This window comes from Pinus tabuliformis, chromosome 8, assembly GCF_031772625.1.
Source record: "Pinus tabuliformis cultivar Carrire ecotype Pingquan chromosome 8, CPIR1, whole genome shotgun sequence".
NCBI classification, from domain to species: domain Eukaryota; kingdom Viridiplantae; phylum Streptophyta; class Pinopsida; order Pinales; family Pinaceae; genus Pinus; species Pinus tabuliformis.
The window spans coordinates 1,749,829,033-1,749,849,035 of NC_142294.1; the positions used below are offsets into that span (position 1 = coordinate 1,749,829,033).

The window sequence follows — 20,003 nt, forward strand, 5'->3', positions numbered from 1 at the left end:
CATCATCCTTCAATGATTTTTGCCCTATCTCACTATGCAACTACCTTTACAAAATCATTGCAAAGATCATTGCTAACAGGCTTCGCCCTATCCTCTCCCACCATATCTCTCCTGAACAATTTTCTTTCCTACAGGACTGTCAGATCCACGAGGCCATTGCCACAAAATAGGAAGCATTACACTCTATCAAAATTAAAGATCTGAAGGGCATTATCCTAAAGATTGATCTAGCAAAGGCTTTCGACAGGGTTAGCTAGCTCTACATAAAAATGATCCTCATCCATCTGGGCTTCCCATCATCCTTCATGGATTGGGTCATTTGTTGTATAACCTCGGCATCCTTCAGCGTTCTCATTAATGGATCAGTTTCACATTTTTTCCATGGGGAGCGTGGCCTTAGACAAGGATGTCTCCTCTCTCCTCTTTTGTTCGTTCTTTTTATGGAGGGCCTCAGTAGGCTTATCGCAACCGCAAAAAGTGAAGGTAGGCTCCAAGGGCTGAAAATGAGTGATATTTGTTATCTCACTCATCTCTTGTTTGTAGACAATGTCCTTATTTTTCTTGATGGCAACATTCAGGACACCGCTCCTTTCTTCGACATCCTATCTCTATTCGCACTTGCCACAGGAATGGAAGCAAATCATGCCAAGTCGTCTATCACTCTGTCTCATACCTCCGCTTAGGGAGATAGGTCTGCCCTTTAGCATTTCCCCTACCAACTGCATCCTCTGGTGAATGGCCTCAAATATCTGGGGTTATGGATCAAAACGCATTGTTACAGGATTGCAGACTGGATTTGGCTTGTGATCAAAATAGAAAAGAGATTAAAAAATTGGAACCATAGATTCCTATTCAGAGTCGGATGCCTTGTCCTCATCAAATCTGTTATGGAGGCCACACCCGTGCACTGGATGTCGCTGACCTAGATCCCTCGAGGAATTCTTGCTCGCATCCATAATATATGATGCAGATACCTCTGGAATGGCCAAAATAAGGGGAAAACTTTTGCTTGGGTTGGCTAGAAAAATATAGTTGTCCTAAAAAGATGGGGTGGATGGGGTATAAAATATCTGGTTGTTTTCGCACAAGCCTTAGCAGCTAAGTTGGGATGGACTCTACTCACATCTCAGAATCTTTGGACTACTATCATATACCACAAGTATGTATGGCCTCATCAGCTTATGGATTGGCTCTAATCACCAACCTGATTGCGCACAGGGATTTCTATTGTTTGGAAGGCGATCCTGCATTCCTTTCCTTTTATCAGATCAGGCCTTGCATGGAGAATTAATCATGGCAATCAGGTGCGCATCGGTATGGATCCGTGGATTGGGGGGGGGCGGGGGGGGGTAACAGGTATCAGCTTCCTCCAAACTTTATCCACCATTTACATCAAAGGGACATCAAGGTGGTTGCGCAGACAGCAAACATGGAACACAGTTCTATTTTCGAACAGACATGATTATCGGCTCATAATATCGTCATCCCTGATCAATGGCAACAATCTTGGGATGGATATATCAATGCTCTAATCGAAGCGCATGTGCGTATCAAAGAGGGCCCAGATGAACTAATTTAGACCCCAACATAACATGGAAAATACACCCCCAAAATAGGCTACCTCTCTCTTCTAATGGATCGTAAACCAGTGGAACTACAGGAGTGGTGGCGCCTTCTATGGAAGATGAAAGCTCCTCCTCAGGAACGATTTTTTATGTGGAGTGTACTAAACAACAAAACACCCACTGGAGAAGATCTCACACACAGATATTTCTATGGGCCGCACTAGTGTGTACTGTGCAAACAGGAATCTGAAACAAATGAGCACTTGTTCCTACAATGCCCTACAACTGTTCATCTGTGGCAATCAATTATCCATAATCTATCCATACAGGACAGGTGGCATGGAGCCACGATTAAACAAGCCTGGAAATCCTGGTTTGCTGCTTTCCATGGTACCAAATCTATATGTCTACCTCTCCTCCTCTGTTGGAAAATATGCCTTACTCGTAATAACATCATCTCCAATGGAGCCATGGCTCGATGGCCTCTCATCATTGCAAAGATTGTGGCAGCATACCACGATATTCCGGAGGTTTCCCATCCCCCCCCTCGGCGCACTCTCTCCCCGGGACCGATTGACAAAACCATCCCATGGTCTTTCTTCGATGGCGTTGTCCAAGCCCATGGTTGTGGAGGCGACTCTATCCTACATCTGATAGAGCATCATTCATACAAATTCCAACTAGGATTTGGGGGAGGGAACTAACAATTTTGTTGAACTTATTTCACTTAGAAATCTTCTGCATTTTGCTTTAGCACATGCATGCACAAACATTCAGATTTTCGGGGATTCTAAAATTTCTATAAACTAGTTCAACAACACCAATATTTGCCATGCACATACTCTTAGGAGTATATTGGACGAGTTTGTCACCTTTAAAGCGATATTTGACACTATTTCATGTCAACACATTTACAAGGAATATAACGAGAGTGCTAACAGGCTTTCCAAGGAGGCCACAATACTACCCCAAGGCCTATGGATGATCCAGGAGCAGGATGGTGCTGATCAATACCAATATTACCATCGGTCATATATTGATCAAGCATATCAAAGGGCGGACAGGCCCTAAAAATTTTCACATGTTATATATCACCTATTTTTTTACCACTGTATATTTTTATGTACATATATCTATGCTTATCAGGCTGTTTTTGAACACCCTGCGAGGTGATTTGTACAACTTCTATTTTTGGAAATGGCACCCGCCATAACTTATCTTATGATATGTATCTAGTGTTGGCCTTAGGCCAACAGTTATGCATATGTATTAGGCATCTACTATATGTAATTTTTCAAACTTAATGAAAGATTACGATTTTTCCTTCGAAAAAACAAAAAAAAAAAAATAACAAAAAAAATAACATATATGTGTGTTTACATAATCATATATATATATATATATATATATATATATTCTTGCATTCTTATGTAATATTTAAATATATATCTATCGAATTCGAGTGCTTGTCGGGAGACTAACACGAATCCTCAGACTAATGTATATATTCTAGAATTTTTATGGAATATTTAAATATATATTCCTTGGATCTAAGTTCTCGTCGAGAGACTCACATGAATCCTCAGACAAAATGGCGGCGCTACCCACTTAGCATGGGCCTCCCTCCAAGTGGCATCAATGAATCTTAAATTCCTCACCAAGCGAATTATGGTCCCGTACCATGGTCCAATTTTCTAGCTTGTCAAGCATGGGTGTATAACTCTATGCACAATGGTCTCCTGACAATTTATTCCTTTGATTGTATTACTCGGAGCTCCTTTGCTTCCTCTGACTCTCGCTCTACTCTCTCTGATCTATGTCACTTGGTCATGAACTACGATAGATGTCGTGATCGCCACCCCGGTAGGGGGAGGGGCCGTGGACGTCCACCCATCTCCTTCAATGAGTGTTCTTTTGAATCTCTTTTTGATTATGGAATTCCAACCCACATCAAGTATCAGTTGGTGAATCTTGAGGAGGAAGATACGAGACAAGACTAGCCAACTCTTTGGGCTCTCTGCAACCTTTTGGCCCACCTACTCAAGGAGAGGGTGTAGGAGAAATCGAGAGCAGTAGGGTGGATTGTTGAGCTCTTTGCCTTTCACAGTCATTCCTCCTCCTCCCTCAAGTGTCTATTCAGGGATCTAAAAATCGAATTTCCTCCTAATGTGTCATCCACCTCCTCTCCTACTCCCTCGCCTTCGCACTCTCCTCCAGTGGGCTTGTCTTCGACTCATGCCACCCATGCTCTGATGGCTCGACCTCCTCCCTCCCATGCTCCATATCCTCCTGTAGTTGATGCTCCCCCCTCTTCACCACCTCGTCCTAGTCCCTATGGGTGCTACATTCTTAAAGAATTTATGGCTAACTCAGGTAGCGCGCAGGCTCAAGGCAATGTTCAGGTGCATGGTGGCTCTAGCATGGCCTCAATGCAACTCTAATGCGGCCCCCAGACTCCATGATGTGCCTTAGGTTGGTCAATTTTGGCATTTTTGTTTTCTTTGCATGCATTTGGCGTAGTGTTGCCAATCTCATTGTTTCAAGTTTTGATTTTTGTCAACTCTCTTCCAAATGTAAACTGTTTCAAAGACTTTGGCTGTAGTTTCCCCTTCCTAGGGTAGAGAATTTTTTGGCTTTCTCTCTGGTTCCCTCGCACAGAAGCAGAGATTCTCAATGCTCTCAAGATTGTAAATTATGTATTTTTTCCATGTTAATATAATGTTAATATGGTTGCTTACAAAAAAAAATGTAAATATATATAATTTCAATCAAAACTTTTCGAATATGTCTCTCCACACTTTGGTAGAGAAACCCTATAATTGTAGAATTTGCATTAACAGTTATAGTTGAAGTTTAATATAATTTTATAGATTCAAACATCTTATACATTCTAGCAAACCCAAAAAAACAACAAAACTCATCTAAAAATCCAATGAGCACTAAGGAGTATAGCTAATGAGCAAATGGGTTTTTTTTTTGCTTCTGAAACTTCGTAGCGAACATGTTATTTCGAAACTTCCACGATGACCTGTTTTAGATGAAATTCTAAAGCTTGCAAAAACCCTAACTTCCTTAGATCATATCGCCGAAAATATAGTGAAACAAGATCTGAAATTCGGACCCGAGGTTCAGCGAGATTTCCTCTCAAATGGGTTTTTTTGTTAGAATCTAAAACGTCGCAGAAACAAAGTTATAGCAAAAATTCCATGATGACCTGTTTGGAGTAGCGAAACCCTAGAATCCAAAGCTCTGATACCAAATGTTATGGAACCAGCTCACAAAAAGATAGAAAAGATAGATCAACGCCTTAGAAATAAGCCTCTTCGAGGGTAAAACCTCCTTTACATTACACAAATGAACAATTCTTGGATGATACAAATGACAAGACCTCCTTTCTATATATAGGAGTCTAAGGGGTCATAATATAATCGGAGCCGACATATAATATAATCAGAGCCGAAATAACAATAATAATGTAAGAGCAAAATAATAACAATAGTGGGCTTTTATGGGGCACAATAATAACAATATGGGGACTACATGGGCACAACAATATAATAAGGGGGTTGTACTAATATTAATAATGGGTTACACTAGTAGTATAGGGACCTAACATAGTTAGGGGTTTTATATTAGTCTAAGTCCCTTGTGAACAAATTGTTCTCGAGGAAGAAGCTATATAACCTATGAATATTTTAATCGTGTTCAGATAATACCTACAAACTAATTCTTAAAAGCCGAAAAAGTATACAATGGCGAGAACTGAAAATATACGCAGAGATTTTCTCTTGGAACCAAAAACCGAGAAAAACATATTATTTTTTCATTATATTATTCTCAATGTTACAATACATTATATACATGTTGAAGCATTCTCAAACCTGAATGCATTAACTCTAAATTAGAAACTAACCATAGTTCCTTTGACCAATTCTACAAAACCATGAGAAAAATCATCATGTGTAAAACCATGTGCAAAAGCATGGTTGGGTCCACCCAACCACAAGTGGTTCCACCCAAAAAGGAAATTAAAATTCATCTTAACCATGGATCTACCATAGATAATATAGATCCATGTATAATGGATCATGTTTAAAACAATGAATTTTAAACATAGTTAAACTATGGATAACATAATGGTTTGCACATTCTAATTAGTTTTAAAGTACATTCATATATAATTTATTTAATTATTGATTTTATTTTACATAAATTCATCTAAGCAACATTATATTGTTTTTATGGGTGAACTGAGTTTATTAAATAAATGTATTTTAATTGAATAAATACAGAGTTTATTGAATAAATCTATTTTATTTGTGATTATATATATATATATATATATATGAATAACATATATGTGTGTATAACCCTTGTTCCATTAACCCGAGGTCTACTTGGGGCGGTGTGGGTTTCATTGGTATAGACATTTTCTATATTGATCTTGGGATGGACCTCCGGGTCATCAATGTATATGGGCCCTGTCAAGGGCGAGAGGCCTTCTAGAATTGTCTCTTTAGCCTATCTATCACCTCTCTGGACAATCTCATCATCGGAGGTGACCTAAATTTCTCCTTAGGGTATGGCGAGTCTTGGGGCTCATTTGCACCGGTGAACCCGCTCTCTTATACTATGGAAGCACTGCTAGAACAATTCCATATGACTGATATTCCCATGAATAAACCGCTACCCACCTGGAGAAATAGGAGAGTGGGGGAGGAGGCTTTAGCCAGGAGATTGGACAAATTCTTGATCAAGGTCCTGCTGTTACAGAAATGATTTCTTTATAGACAATGGGTTGGCTTGGGAGGCATCTCAGATCACTCCCCTATCTTCTTGGAAATCTATGGTCCTCAAAAAAACCCAGGGCGCCCTGTAAATTCAATTCGAGCTGGCTACAAGACCCGACCTATATCAAATTAATCACTAAATTCTGGCAGGCCAACCCACCTTCTAGGGGTCGCTCCCTGGCAAAAGGATTCTGCTACAACCTCTCTTAGCTCAAATGATTATCTATTCAATGGGCTAAGGGAAAAACCTTGAAGGATGACAACACCCTTACCGCTGTCGAGTCATCACTAGCCTCACTCTTGGATGACCAGAATAGGGGCTTCATATCAACTGAGGCAAAGTCCCTCCTTATCGATCTGGAAAATCAGTGATCCAAAATCCTGAAGGAGAGGGAGGAAACCTGGCGACTCAAGAGCCGAGCGACCTGGCTACAAGCCGGAGACGAGAATACCAAGTTCTTTCAGAATTTTTCAAAGGGGAAGAAAGTCTCCAACACCATTTGGAATATGCCCATGCAGGATGGAGGTATGGCTAACACCTTCAGTCAACTCTCACAACTGGGTAACTCTCATTTTCAACGCCTCTACAAGGCACCGCTTGGTGTAAATCTTGCATAAGTTGTTCGAACTACGGGACACTTCCCTAGTTTCATCGATATGGAAACAACAGGAGAGCTTACTGCTCCAATCTCCCCAGCAGAGCTCGAAGGGACCCTGAAATGGTTCAAAAAAGATAGAAGCCCTGGACTGGATGGTTGGTCTATCGAATTCTACCTAGCTTTCTACGAGCTCATTGGACAAGATCTTCTCAAAGTGGTTGAAGAATGCAGGACTACCATTAGAATGTATGAGGCCATCAATGCCACTTTTATTTCCCTGATCCCTAAAAGCGACTCCCCATCATCCTTCAATGATTTTTGCCCTATCTCGCTATGCAACTGCCTTTACAAAATCATTGCAAAGATCATTGCTAACAGGCTTCACCCTATCCTCTCCCACCATATCTCTCCTGAACAATTTTCTTTCCTACAGGACCGTCAGATCCACAAGGCCATTGCCACAGAATAGGAAGCATTACACTCTATCAAAATTAAAAATCTGAAGGGCATTATCCTAAAGATTGATCTAGCAAAGGCTTTCGACAGGGTTAGCTAGCTCTATATAAAAATGATCCTCATCCATCTGGGCTTCCCATCATCCTTCACGGATTGGGTCATGTGTTGTATCACCTTGGCATCCTTCAACGTTCTCATTAATGGATCAGCTTCACATTTTTTCCATGCGGAGCGTGGCCTTAGACAAGGATGTCCCCTCTCTCCTCTTTTGTTCCTGCTTTTTATGGAGGGCCTCAGTAGGCTCATCGCAACAACCAAAAGGGAAGGTAGGCTCCAAGGGCTGAAAATGAGTGATCTATGTTATCTCACTCATCTCTTGTTTGTAGACAATGTCCTTATTTTTCTTGATGGCAGCATTCGGGACACCGCTACTTTCTTCGACATCCTATCTCTATTCGCACTTGCCACAGGAATGGAAGCAAATCATGCCAAGTCCTCTATCACTCTATCTCATACCTCCCCTCAGGAAGACAGATCTGCCCTTCAGCTTTTCCCCTACCAACTGCATCCTCTGGAGAATGGCCTCAAATATCTGGGGTTCTGGATCAAACCGCATTGTTACAGGATTGCAGACTGGATTTGGCTTGTGATCAAAATAGAAAAGAGATTAAAAAATTGGAACCATAGATTCCTATTCAGAGTGGGACACCTTGTCCTCATTAAATCTGTTCTGGAGGCCACACCCGTGTACTGGATGTCGTTGGCCTGGATCCCTCGAGGAATTCTTGCTCGCATCCAGAAGATATGTTGCAGATACCTTTGGAATGGCCAAAAAGAGGGGAAAACTTTTGCTTGGGTTGGCTGGAAAAATATAGCTCTCCCAAAAAGATGGGGTGGATGGGGTATAAAAGATCTGGTTGTTTTTGCACAAGCCTTAGCAGCTAAGATGGGATGGACTCTACTCACATCTCAGAATCTTTGGACTACTATCATATACCACAAGTATGTATGGCCTCATCAGCTTATGGATTGGGTCTGATTGCCAACCTGGCTGCGCACAGGGATTTCTATTGTTTGGAAGGCGATCCTGCATTCCTTTCCTTTTATCAGATCAGGCCTTGCATGGAGAATTAATGATGGCAATCAGGTGCACATCGGTATGGATCCGTGGATTGGGGGGGGTAACAGGTATCAGCTTCCTCCAGACCTTATCCACCATTTACATCAAAGGGACATCAAGGTGGTTGCGCAGATAGCAGACATGGAACACAGTTCTATTTTCGAACAGACATGGTTATCGGCTCATAATATCGGCATCCCTGATCAATGGCAACAATCTTGGGATGGATATATCAATGCTCTGATCGAAGCGCATGTGCGTATCAAAGAGGGCCCAGATGAACTCATTTGGACCCCGACAGAACATGGAAAATACACCCCTAAAATAGGCTACCTCTCTCTTCTAATGGATCGTAAACCAGTGGAACTACAGGACTGGTGGCGCCTTCTATGGAAGATGAAAGCTCCTCCTCGGGCACGATTGTTTATGTGGAGTGTACTAAACAACAAAACGCCCACGGGAGAATATCTCACACACAGATCTTTCTATGGGCCGCACTAGTGTGTACTGTGCAAACAAGAAACTGAAACAAATGAGCACTTGTTCCTACAATGCCCTACAACTGTTCATCTGTGGCAATCGATTATTCATACTCTATCCATACAGGGCAGGTGGCATGGATCCACGATTAAACAAGCCTGGAATTCCTGGTCTGCTGCTTTCCATGGTACCAAATCTATATGTTTACCTCTCCTCCTGTGTTGGACAATATGGCTTACTCGCAATAACATCATCTTCAATGGAGCCATGGCTCGATGGCCTCTCATCATTGCAAATATTGTGGCAGCATACCACGATATTCCAGAGGTTGCCCATCCCCCCCCCCCCCCGCTCGGCGCACTCTCTCCCCAGGACCGATTAACAAAACCATCCCATGGTCTTTCTTCGATGGCGCTGCCCAAGCCCATGGTTGTGGAGGCGGCTTTATCCTACATCTGATAGAGCATCATTCATACAAAGTCCAACTAGGATTGGGGGAGGGAACTAACAATTTTGTTGAACTTATTACACTCAGACATCTTCTGCATTTTGCTTTAGCACATGCATGCACAAACATTCAGATTTTCGGGGATTCTAAAATTTCTATAAACTGGTTCAACAACACCAATATTTGTCATGCACATACTCTTAGGAATATATTGGACGAATTTGTCACCTTTAAAGCGATATTTGACACTATTTCATGTCAACACATTTACAAGGAATATAACGAGAGTGCTAACAGGCTTTCCAAGGAGGCCACGATACTACCCCGAGGCCTGTGGATGATCCAGGAGCAGGATGGTGCTGAACAGTACCAATATTACCATCGGCCATATATTGATCAAGCATATCAAAGGGCGGACAGGCCCTAAAAATTTTCACATGTTATATATCAACTGTTTTTTTACCACTATATATTTTTATGTACATATATATCTATGCTTATCAGGCTGTTTTTGAACACCCTGCGAGGTGATTTGTACAACTTCTATTTTTGGAAATGGCGCTCGCCATAACTTATCTTCTGATATGTATCTAGTGTTGGCCTTAGGCCAACAGTTATGCATATGTCTTAGGCATCTACTATATGTAATTTTTCAAACTTAATGAAAGATTACGATTTTTCCTTCGAAAAACAAGAAGAATAACATATATGTGTGTTTACATAATCATATATATATATATATCTATATATATATATATATATATATATATATATATATATATATAGATATAGATATAGATATAGATATAGATATAGATATCTATATCTATATCTATATCTATATCTATATCTATATCTATATCTATATATATATATATATATATATATATATAGATATAGATATATATATATATATATTCTTGCATTCTTATGTAATATTTAAATATATATCTCTCCAATCCGAGTGTTTGTCAGGAGACTAACATGAATCCTCAGACTAATGTATATATTCTTGAATTTTTATGGAATATTTAAATATATATTCCTTGGATCTAAGTTCTCGCCGAGAGACTGACATGAATCCTCAGACAAAATGGCGGCGCTACCCACTTAGCATGGGCCTCCCTCCAAGTGGCATCAATGAATCTTAAATTCCTCACCAAGCGAATTATGGTCCCGTACCATGGTCCAATTTTCTAGCTTGTCAAGCGTGGGTGTATAACTCTATGCACAATGGTCTCCTGACAATTTATTCCTTTGATTGTATTACTCGGAGCTCCTTTGCTTCCTCTGACTCTCGCTCTACTCCCTCTGATCTATGTTACTTGGTCATGAACTACGATAGATGTCGTGATCGCCACCTCGGTAGGGGGAGGGGCCGTGGACGTCCACCCACCTCCTTCAATGGGTGTTCTTTTGAATCTCTTTTTGATTATGGAATTCCAACCCACATCAAGTATCAGTTGGTGAATCTTGAGGAGGAAGAGACGAGACAAGACTAGCCAACTCTTTGGGCTCTCTGTAACCTTTTGGCCCACCTACTCAAGGAGAGGGTGTAGGAGAAATCGAGAGCAGTAGGGTGGATTGTTGAGCTCTTTGCCTTCCACAGTCATTCCTCCTCTTGCCTCAAGTGTCTATTCAGGGATCTAAAAATCGAATTTCCTCCTAATGTGTCATCCACCTCCTCTCCTACTCCCTCGCCTTCGCACTCTCCTCCTGTGGGCTCGTCTTCGACTCCTGCCACCCATGCTCTGATGGCTCGACCTCCTCCCTCCCATGCTCCATATCCTCCTGTAGTTGATGCTCCCCCCTCTTCACCACCCCGTCCTAGTCCCTATGGGTGCTACATTCTCAAAGAATTTATGGCTAACTCAGGTAGCGCGCACAAGGTAGTGTTCAAGTGCATGGTGGCTCTAGCATGGCCTCAATGCAACTCTAATGCGGCCCCCAGACTCCATGATGTGCCTTAGGTTGGTCAATTTTGGCATTTTTGTTTTCTTTGCATGCATTTGGCGTAGTGTTGCCAATCTCATTGTTTCAAGTTTTGATTTTTGTCAACTCTCTTCCAAACGTAAACTGTTTCAAAGACTTTGGCTGTAGTTTCCCCTTCCTAGGGTAGAGAATTTTTTGGCTTTCTCTCTGGTTCCCTCGCACAGAAGCAGAGATTCTCGATGCTCTCAAGATTGTAAATTATGTATTTTTTCCATGTTAATATAATGTTAATATGGTTGCTTACAAAAAAAAAATGTAAATATATATAATTTCAATCAAAACTTTTCGAATGTGTCTCTCCACACTTTGGTAGAGAAACCCTCTAATTGTAGAATTTGCATTAACAGTTATAGTTGAAGTTTAATATAATATTATAGATTCAAACATCTTATACATTCTAGCAAACCCGAAAAAACAACGAAACTCATCTAAAAATCCAATGAGCACTAAGGAGTATAGCAAACTCAAGCACGAAGCGAATTAATCCAATCCAAGGAACACAATGAATGATCAATCTATTATGTTATAGGTTTATTGTAATTGTTGCATTAATTGATTTTTAGTTTTTTTATTTATATGGTTATTTTCATTTTTATTTCTAGACCAACATTAATTTGTATTTATTAAAAAAAAAAATTATAAGACACGTGTAAACTCCACATTGAGCACGAACAAAATCACGGATTGCCCTCATACTAAGTTGTAAAATGGGTCTTTCAATATAATTAAATTTTAAAAATATATTTTTATTAAAAAGGAAATGAGTGAGAAATCCCTTACCTTCCAAATGAGAAAGATTTTTCATAATTTATGTCCCAAAGTGTAGACCAAGAAAATATTTTAAATTGACTTTTGCCAAAACAACCATTTCTCCCTTTTTTTCAAAAAATCCAACTATGTAAGTATTTGAATTATTATTTTTTTAATATCGGAAATGAATTTAACACCAACACAAATTTATTAGAGACTCAATCTGAATTTCCAAAAATTTCCATCAAATTTTATAAAATCATGCTGAAGTTTCCATTATTTTCTAAATAAAATCATTGTATCCTAAAACTACACAAATAATTTAATTATTAAAAGTACATGCCTCTAGAGAGTTTGATTTGATATCATAAATGTATTGATTTACCAATGAATCTTGAAAATATGCTACTTTCCCCAATGGAGATCCACCAAGGACTTGTTCAACGAACTCGACATCAAGAAAATCTTTGAATAATTCCTTACTGTCTGAATTTGGGTTTGATTTGATAGCTTCAACCTGCATGGATCAATTGATTTAAAAATAAAAATTTATAGAAAAAATAATAATAACAAGAATTTGGGTTTGATTTGATATCTTCAACCGGCATGGACCAATTGATTTAAAAATAAATATTTATAAAAATAATAATAATAATAAACTCAATAAAAAAAGTTTTACCAGAATTCCACGGAGGGCATGCCACATCTAATTGTTTTAATTTATACGTGTTGGCATGTTACATGTAATTGTTTTTAATTCATACGTGTCGCATGGAGGCGCCACGCACGTGTGGGACCATGTGCGTGTAAAGTATAAAGCGCGTCCAATACTAAAGTCAAATACCAATTTCCGTGCTTCCGTCTGTGGGCCAATGAATTTCAGAATTTAATTTGCTATTATGATGAGCTACCTACATCAGTGGGGTTCGAACCTGACTTGTTTCAGAATTTTAAATTATAAAGACTTTATAAGTTAATACTGATGTTTGGGCTGCGCAGCGATGGATAACTACCGACATCCACATATTTTATTAAAGAGAAAATTAAATATATATTTTCATATACCAAATTTAACAATCAAGTAGTTTTAATAAATAAAATTATTATATATATATATATATATATATAAAGTGATTATATTTATATATATATTTTTTGTTTGTTAGGTATTATGAATTTTAAAATGATTAACGTACTTATCACGGGGTGGTTTGAATAACTGTTATTTAAGAATATTTACGTGGCTAAAATCATCTGAAAGTCTAAGTCATATAAACTTATATAAAAATAAATTATTATTAAAAAAATTAAAACCAATAACCTTTTTACCATAAAATATTTTAACAAATCACCATCATATATATAATTTTAAAACAAAACATTTTATATAATTAATTAACTTTAAAAATAGTCACAAATCAAATCACTGAAATCGCAATTTTACATCTAATTACAATTTATAACTAAACTTTTATTAAAATTAGAGAAACGAACCCTGACGTGATGGCCTCTCCCCCTGCTAAATTTTTGCCTCTATCTCCGCTATATTTTTGCCAGATCTGTCTCAGCTATACGGGACTCGGTGGGACACCTGTGCCTTCCCGAGAGATTCCTTTTCGTCAATTTTTTTCCCAAATTCCTCCACTTCCAACGATTCACGATTCCAAAGGTCGTGCCAGCTGCTTAGTAATACACCTACACCCACCCGTGACCCATGCACACAACGGTCTGCGCCTCCTACGCTAGCTATTGCACGGCGCCACGTGCACACCAAGACATACTCAACACGCTTACTTCTCTACCTCTCATTCGTCTCTATCAAAGTGCCACGTGCACCAAATAGTGTACAGGCTTCGCTACTTCCACGCGTAAGTCTACGGTGCCACGTGTGCATTCGTGACATCTTTCTCTGAACGAATTCCCCCATTGCCAACAACTCTACCTGCCCCAATTCCGGATTCGACCCCTGAACCTCGCGGTCTGTTCGGCTATTTTCTGCGGTGAATCAAATAATATTCTATGCTATTATGAATATTCGTTTGGCTGTTCTGACTGGCAAAAGGCTGTAAACAAACGTTTCCAAATTTAGACAAAAAGATCTGGTCAGGGAAATAAGCATTGCTATTTCAGTCCCAGCCTTTCACACTTCCAATGCAAGATGCCATACAAACTCTGAAATATCTTTATTATATTTCCATATAAAATTTCACTTCAAAATTTTCAAATGCAAGATGCCATACAAACTCTGAAACTATCTTATTATATTTCCATATAAAATTTCACTTCAAAATTTTCAGTCAGATTCTGGGTTAGGAAAGTCTAAAAAGCAACTTCAAAATTTTCAGTCAGATTCTGGGTTAGAAAAGTCTAAAAAGCAACTCTAATAAGTAAAATAGTTTTAATCAAATTTTTCCGAAAAAATCAAGTTGACAAGTTTGAATGTTTTAAAGTTAGACATTGAATTTATTTATGCATTAAAACTCATGTTGAATAAGAAATTACAATCTCATCTAAAATAGTATTGCCAAATTTCTGCGAAAAAAGTCATCTCATCTATTAGCTACAGTATATTTATTAAATTTCATGAATATGGAAATTATTAATATATCAAATATATTTATAATATTCATTTTTCACATTAAATTTGACATTTGTTGAAATATTAAAATGATGATGATGATGATGGTTAAAGTGACCAAATAATGGTTTATCGGACCTAAAGAAACAAATTATCTATTTTGATTTAAGATTTTATTCCTATGCTCAAAAAGCTTGGAGAGAAGCCTCCCGAGCTCACTATAATTTTGACATTGTAAAAGGTTAGGAAGGTCAGTATTGTAACAAAAATTGTGAAACTGAGATCTAATGTGGTTATACGCGGGGCACTCTAAGAGGAAGTGGTTTTCATCCTGGATGTTACTATTCTCACATATATGGCAAATCCTTTCCGTCCATGCCGTTTTAGGAACTGCCCAACGACTTGTTTCACTATGGAGCTCATGAGAATTTGTTCTAATCTTTGCTATATTAATTTTCTTCTTTGAGCTAGTTAAAATAGAGAGATACTTTTGATCTTCTAGGGTGGGGTTGATGACTTTCTTATAATAACTTAATTTTCTTTTAGCCGCTAAGCCTTTCTCACACCACATTTTTTCTTTGAACTTAGAAGTAACAATATCTTTAATGTTATTTATGTTTTGCAATGCATCATTTTCGTTGATCTCCCAATAGTTTAACCAGGCCCTTGTGTCTTTATGCCACCCTCGATTGAGCCTTAGGTGGTTTTGGCTAGAATTTAAAGCTAGCTTAGGAAGTCTATGATCGTCTATGTTACAGATTTTGTGCTTGTACAACAGAAACCTAAGCATAGCTACGCTCTCAATAGGGGAAAGACCTGCTTCTATAAGGAGAATAGGGGAAAGACCTGCTTTAAACAAAATCAACCAAAAAATAACAATAAATTAAATAATAAAAAAATTAAACTTAAACTTGTGCTTCTTACCTCTTCCTATGAGACTGACTGAGCAAAATTAACCCAAAATAAAATATAACAAAAAAGCCAAACAATAAAATAATTAAACTATAACAAAAAAAACCAAACAATAAAAGAATTAAACTATAACCAAAAATAAACCAAAAATAAAAGAATTAAAATATAGCTTTAAAATTGTGCATAGCTTTAAAATTGTGCAGTAGGTTTTTTTTTAAGTTCTCACAACACATTTGATAATAAGTTATTATTAATTTAGCCCATCAGATGTCAGTAATAAAAATGATTAAAACTTGTTTTGGGTCTGGATTTTAAACTTAATTCCATTAAATAAATTTAATTTTAAAATAAATAAATTTGAATTCAATGAATTCAATTGTACTAGATAATATTGTTAATAGATGTAAAAAAAAAAATAACATGAATTTACATTTAATGTAAAAATACAGAACATCAAAAATACACAACCATCAATAAATTTTCATTTGAAATTCCAGAGCTACGAATTTAATCTTCCAAACCTGCCAATTTAATTTAGCTAGGCTAGAATCAGGTGTCTGTACAAAACCCCTGAATCCCATGTCTGTTTTGCTATTCTTTTGCTAAATTAAATTGGGTTGTGAATTTATTTTATATGTTTTTAATAGAACAAACTAAATTTTAAATACAATTTTTTTTGCCAAAATGTATTTTTTATTCACAAATAAAACTTTTAATATTCATAAATCTGAAACGTACTTAAGTCGAAAAGAAGCTCCTCTTACCGAAAAAAGAAAGAAAGATTGTTCCATCCCACTTATAAAAAGTGACTGATAAAACTACACTATACTGATATGATGTTCAGAAATCTGAAATATTATTTATAAACTACCATCACCATTTTGTAATAATGAATTAATTTTAATATGAATTATCAATTGAATTTAGTTGGGTGGGCAACAGAAACGTTATTATTTCTTTCACTGAATTTAACATTGAAAAAATAAAATGTCAAATTTTATATGATAATATAAAAATGGTAAAAACTTAATAATAAGTGTTTATTGTGAATTTTATAGGAAAGTGATACTTTCCAATTTATTCTGATGATGAACCATACTATTTGAATATTAGTTGGTTCTGACGATGAACCATACTAGTTGATTCGAAAAGCGTTGACAAATGGTATTCCATGTGATTTTTGCCGAAAAATCTCTCAACACTAGTTGATTCGAAACGCTTCGACAAATGGTATTCCATGTGATTTTCGCCGAAAAATCTCTCACAATCTCTCACCAGTAATACTTTATTTTAAAAATACTTTATTTTAAAAATGATAATAATAAAATGAAAAAGTTAAATTTGATTGAAACTTGAAGAGTATACATTTATTGAAAGCTTATAATAATAAGTGTTCGAAAATTAATTATGTTTGATTTGATATGATAAGTAAAAATATAGAAATATAAATATAATTAATATTTGATATGATAAGACAAAAGGCTAAAAGATAGGATAGGTTATTAAAAATGTAAAATCTTCGCAAGTAAAGGAAAATTCCAAACCTGGGTGGAATCTTGTTCACAGCTTTACTTAGAAAACAATCTTTTCAAATATAATTGGAAGATTTTCTCACATATTTACATCAAAACAGAAATTCCCAAATTTTCTCACAATTTCTTACATGACAACGAATTTCCCAAATTTTCTCACAATTTTTTACATGAACACAGAATTTCCCAAATTTAATTGAGAGACACAGTGGAAACTTTTTCAACACATACTTAAGAACATATTACCCAGTTTTGATTCAGAACCAACACAGTGGATGCTTTTCAAATAAATTTATTACAAGCACAAAATGCCAACAGTAAATTAGATGCCCTAAAACATATGACGAAACAATTGAATTCACAGGTCAATGGAATCATTTTTTTGGTCAATGAAAACCTGAGACACAATTTTGTACAGAACAATCACAACAATGAAAACACACTAATCAATGACCATCTACTGGCCGTCTTCGTGCCATGCCATCACGATGTCTTTGAGGCCTGGCCTGAGCTCCTGGTTGCAAAACTTGTTGTATTCCAGCGTGTCGCCCCCTGCCTTGCTGACCTCAACAACGAACAGAGAGGGCGTAACCTCGAATATCTCGGCAGCAATTGCTAGGTGTCCCTTGCGGCCCTGCTCGGACCCCTCCAGCTTGACCTTGGAGTCTCCTTTCTTCTTTACGCTGAACCGAAACAGCTTCGCAAACTCCTCCAGCTTCGACACTATGCTCGACGCCGATTGATTCGACGTGAATCTCGACTCCTGCTTCACGGCCTTGTCCTTGAAGAGCCCGGAAAGATTAAATCCAGGCGAGAAAGAAATGATATCGAAGGCATTGAGCAGGGTGGGCTTGGATTTCAATTCTTGGTCGGCTTTCGTGGCTTCACGGTTTTCAAAAACGGAATCAACATCGGCGAGGCCGATGTCGTCGTCTACATCGTCACGGGAAACCGGCCGGCCTGCCTTGAAGCCTTTCCTGAACCAGGGGATCTCCATGAGCCTGGGGATCCCGATTCTTGTCCTCGGGTTAGGGTCCAGGAGCTTTGAAACGATCTTCACAACGGAAGGCGAAAACCACGGCGGGCACTTGAAGTCGCCTTTATAGATCTTTCTATACATAGCCATGAGATTCGCGTCCTGAAAAGGTAGGTAGCCCGCCATGAGAACGAACAGTATGACACCGCACGACCAGATGTCGGCCTTGGCCCCGTCGTAGCCCTTCTTGGCGATGATCTCCGGCGCGACATAGGCCGGTGTGCCGCAGGTCGTATGCAGGAGGCCGTCCTGCTTGAACTGCTCGGGCAGCGCGCTGAGGCCGAAGTCAGAGACCTTCAGATTTTCGTTCTCATCCAACAACAGGTTCTCCGGCTTCAAATCGCGGTGGTAAACCCCCCGGCTGTGACAAAAATCAACGGCACTCATCAGCTGCTGAAAATATTTCCTCGCGGCATCCTCCTTTAATCTCCCCTTGGCAACCTTGTTGAAGAGCTCTCCGCCTCTGACATATTCCATCACAAAATAAATCTTCGTCTTGCTCGCCATGACCTCGTAAAGTTCAACAATGTTCGGATGCCGAACCAGCCTCATTACAGATATCTCACGCTTGATTTGCTCCATCATGCCGACCTTCATGATCTTCGCCTTGTCCATCACTTTAATCGCGACGTTCTCGCCCGTGTTTACATTCCTCGCATGGTAAACCTTAGCAAAGGTTCCTTGCCCGAGGAGCTTCCCTAGTTCAAACTTTCCCAGCAGAACATTAGGCTTTATCTCCATCTTTTTAACAAATCACTAATCAGCCTCAGTGCTGTGTTCTATTCACGGCGCCTCTGCTCTTCTTTTCTTTAGTTCCACAGCCTTCTCAGAGAGCCGGATCGAATCCAGACTATTCAGCCATCGTCAAGCAGCTTCCTCAGCACAATCTCGAGGCAAATCATCTCATTCCAGAAAACCTCTCCATAGCCCCGTGGCAAACCTGCAGCGGAGTACCCCGCAGCCGGCTCGTCCTTAAGCGAGTCAGAAATTTCAAGCCACACACACATCTTGCCGCATTCCTAGAATTTTTCACCCTCACAACCAACCCAACGCTTTAAATAAGTAATCAATCCTGAAATCAACACCTTCAAACCCTAAAAAGCCTAAATAGACCTATCTCAAACCCTAACACTAATCTTCTCCGGAACCTTCAAAATAAAGACACGGCAAAATACCCTACTGTTTTTCAAGATTCAGCGATCTAGTCGATGGGGTTTGCACGGATCTATTCGAAGCCGAGGTTCAGCGATCGAATCCCACAAACGGGATGAGATCGGGAGCCGGAGCCTGGGAATTGTTAGCCTTCGCTTGGTTATGCTTAAAGCTGAAGACCTCTGCAGCACCGCCTCGACTACTGCGCGCCTCTCTCGACTCGGCCTCGGTGGTGCGAAGATTGCCCCTTGTGTATTTATAGGAGGGCGGCATGCAATATATTCAATGCGTATATTCCTATAACTCAAGTTGCGGGCGTGTATTTACTCGTTTTTTACTCGTATTCCTGGAATAACTCTTCGACCGGCGGCCATCCGTTACAAGTGGAATCTTTCATTCTCCTCCATTGCTTTCTCTGGTGGGGTGGCACCGTGGCACGCTAGGCTAGCTGTTACAGTTATGCATTGATATTTTACTTATTTATTATTCCACTATTTTTTATTATATTTTTTAAATTTGCGTTTTACGAGGATTTTGGTTCGTGGCTAACGAATATGTTTTTTTGGCCCTTAAAGTTGTTGAAAATTCTCGTA

At 38.7% G+C, this 20,003-nt stretch overlaps 1 protein-coding gene across 1 annotated transcript; it reads right to left on the reverse strand.

Moving 5' to 3' along the window:
- Positions 1 to 17,574: 17,574 nt before the first annotated feature.
- LOC149243104 (CBL-interacting protein kinase 18-like) lies at positions 17,575 to 19,664 on the reverse strand. The gene has a single exon (XM_089374415.1). It carries the CDS (start codon positions 18,997 to 18,999, stop codon positions 17,680 to 17,682), a length of 1,320 nt encoding a protein of 439 aa, XP_089230541.1. The 5' UTR covers positions 19,000 to 19,664; the 3' UTR covers positions 17,575 to 17,679.
- Between the last annotated feature and the right edge of the window lie 339 nt (positions 19,665 to 20,003).

Bases quoted from the DNA above. Each gene is read 5' to 3' on its own strand.
- LOC149243104 (XM_089374415.1), bottom strand. From the start codon at position 18,999: ATGGAGATAAAGCCTAATGTTCTGCTGGGAAAGTTTGAACTAGGGAAG.